This window comes from Octodon degus, unplaced genomic scaffold (genome assembly GCF_000260255.1).
Source record: "Octodon degus isolate 3935 unplaced genomic scaffold, OctDeg1.0 scaffold00045, whole genome shotgun sequence".
Lineage (NCBI taxonomy): Eukaryota > Metazoa > Chordata > Mammalia > Rodentia > Octodontidae > Octodon > Octodon degus.
The window spans coordinates 11,317,618-11,319,403 of NW_004524621.1; the positions used below are offsets into that span (position 1 = coordinate 11,317,618).

Here is a 1,786-nt window from a genome sequence, read left to right on the forward strand (position 1 = left end):
AAGTTAACTTGTAAGAAGGAGGAAACAGCACAAAGAATTCCCAGAAATGGAGATATTTAAACTGAGCCTTAAACAACAACAGGCAACCCCGGCACCGTGGCACGACCCTGAAATCCCATACTTTGGGACACAAGTTCAAATTCAGGCTGAGAGTGGGCAATTCTGCAGCAGTAGGAAAGTCATGAATTAACACCCAGTATGGTGTGTGGGGGGGAGAAGCGGGGAAGAGAAAGAGCGAGTGAGCGAGAGAGAATATGAATTTGAATCAGACACCCAATAACAAAAGCTTGCAAATGGAGAAAAACAGTAAGCACTGCTTCATTGCCAAAAGTGTACAAAACCTCTTCCTGAAGCTGATGTACAAGAAGCCATTGGATGCCTGTGCCTAGACATCCGAATTTCTGTAATATCTTCTGTTTACAAACACTATGTCTCTACCCTCCCCAACTCAAAATAAACCATATATAAAGAAGGTTGCAGAAAAATGCAATTAAGACAGGTTCAGAGGTGAGTTTCTCACTTACAACACTGGGCGGCAGCAGTGGACAATGGCTTCCTCTGACTTTCTTCTTGCATAGAATACTAGAAAGGAAAGGAGGAAAAAATATATATATGTAATAAGAGGCTCAAGTAAAGAGGGAAAAAAATCTCAGCCACTAACAAGTTTGATTTGAGTTTGTTATTGAACTAAAACAGAATAACCCATTATTTTCTCTGTGTGATACTAACACTAAGACTATCAGTTACAGTGCTGGCTACAAAGTCCAAGCCAGCCTAAACTGCATAGTGGCATAGTGAAACTATTTCAGAAAGACCCTCCAAAAAAATAAATCAATAAAAAACTCTATAAAAGTCTGACAAAGATACTGTAAGATAGGTTAACCTCATCTATGAACATAGACACAAAAATATTAATAGATTAGTAATTCACATTATGTACGTATGTAATAGTTACATGTGAATGTATCTACACATACATGCATATATATGCATGTTGGCATAAAAATGCACCTATAACCTGACTGGGTGAGCTTTAAACACAGACAGTTAAGTGTCTATAAATCTACTCATGTAATTCACCACATTAAAGAAATTAAAGGGGAAAATCTGTTATCTAATAGAATAAAGGTTGTATAAAATCCTGTCATGACAAAAATGCTTACAAAATAGAATTCCTTTAATCTGATGAAGAATATCTAGAAAATCAATGACAAATTTTAAAGTCATACTTTAAGACAAAGCATTCTCTTTAGAGTTAGGAAAAACACAAGGCTCTCCACTTTCTATTACAAATCATACATCTATCATCCCTTGGTGATGGGGACTGGTTCCAAACACACTTCTTAATGAATCTCAGAATCCAGATGCTCAAACCCTTATATAAAATGGTAAACATGTGCATTTAAGTTATGTAATTTTCTTGTGTACTTTAAGTGTATCTAAAGTATTTACAATACCTAAGACAATGTAAAAGTTGAAGACAATGTTAGACTATATTGTTTGGGGAGATTACAACAAAGAAAAAATCTTTATGGGTTAATGGTATATAGCTCAGTGGCAGAGCACCAGCTCACGTGTGAGGCTCTATGTTCAATCTGTAACACCTCACACAAAAGTGTACATGTTCAGTAAAGGTGGATTTTTTTAATATCTTTAACTCAAGGTAGGTTGTATCCACTGATGCAGAATTCATGGATACAGATGGCTGATAATATTGGATGTCTTAGGCAATGAATTTTTTAAAATAAGAGTCATAAAAATACAAGGAAAGTCTGACAAAATATGA

At 35.6% G+C, this 1,786-nt stretch overlaps 1 protein-coding gene across 5 annotated transcripts in view; it reads right to left on the reverse strand.

Annotated features, from left to right (window-relative positions):
• The window catches only part of Unc13b (unc-13 homolog B), a 273,280-nt gene that overhangs the window by 159,659 nt on the left and 111,835 nt on the right, over positions 1–1,786 (reverse strand). For all 5 annotated transcript variants that reach the window (XM_023715882.1, XM_023715883.1, XM_023715881.1 and 2 more), the window contains exon 7: positions 525–582. In XM_023715882.1, coding sequence (XP_023571650.1) covers positions 525–582 — 58 coding nt within the window. The remainder of the gene's footprint in view (positions 1–524; positions 583–1,786) is intronic.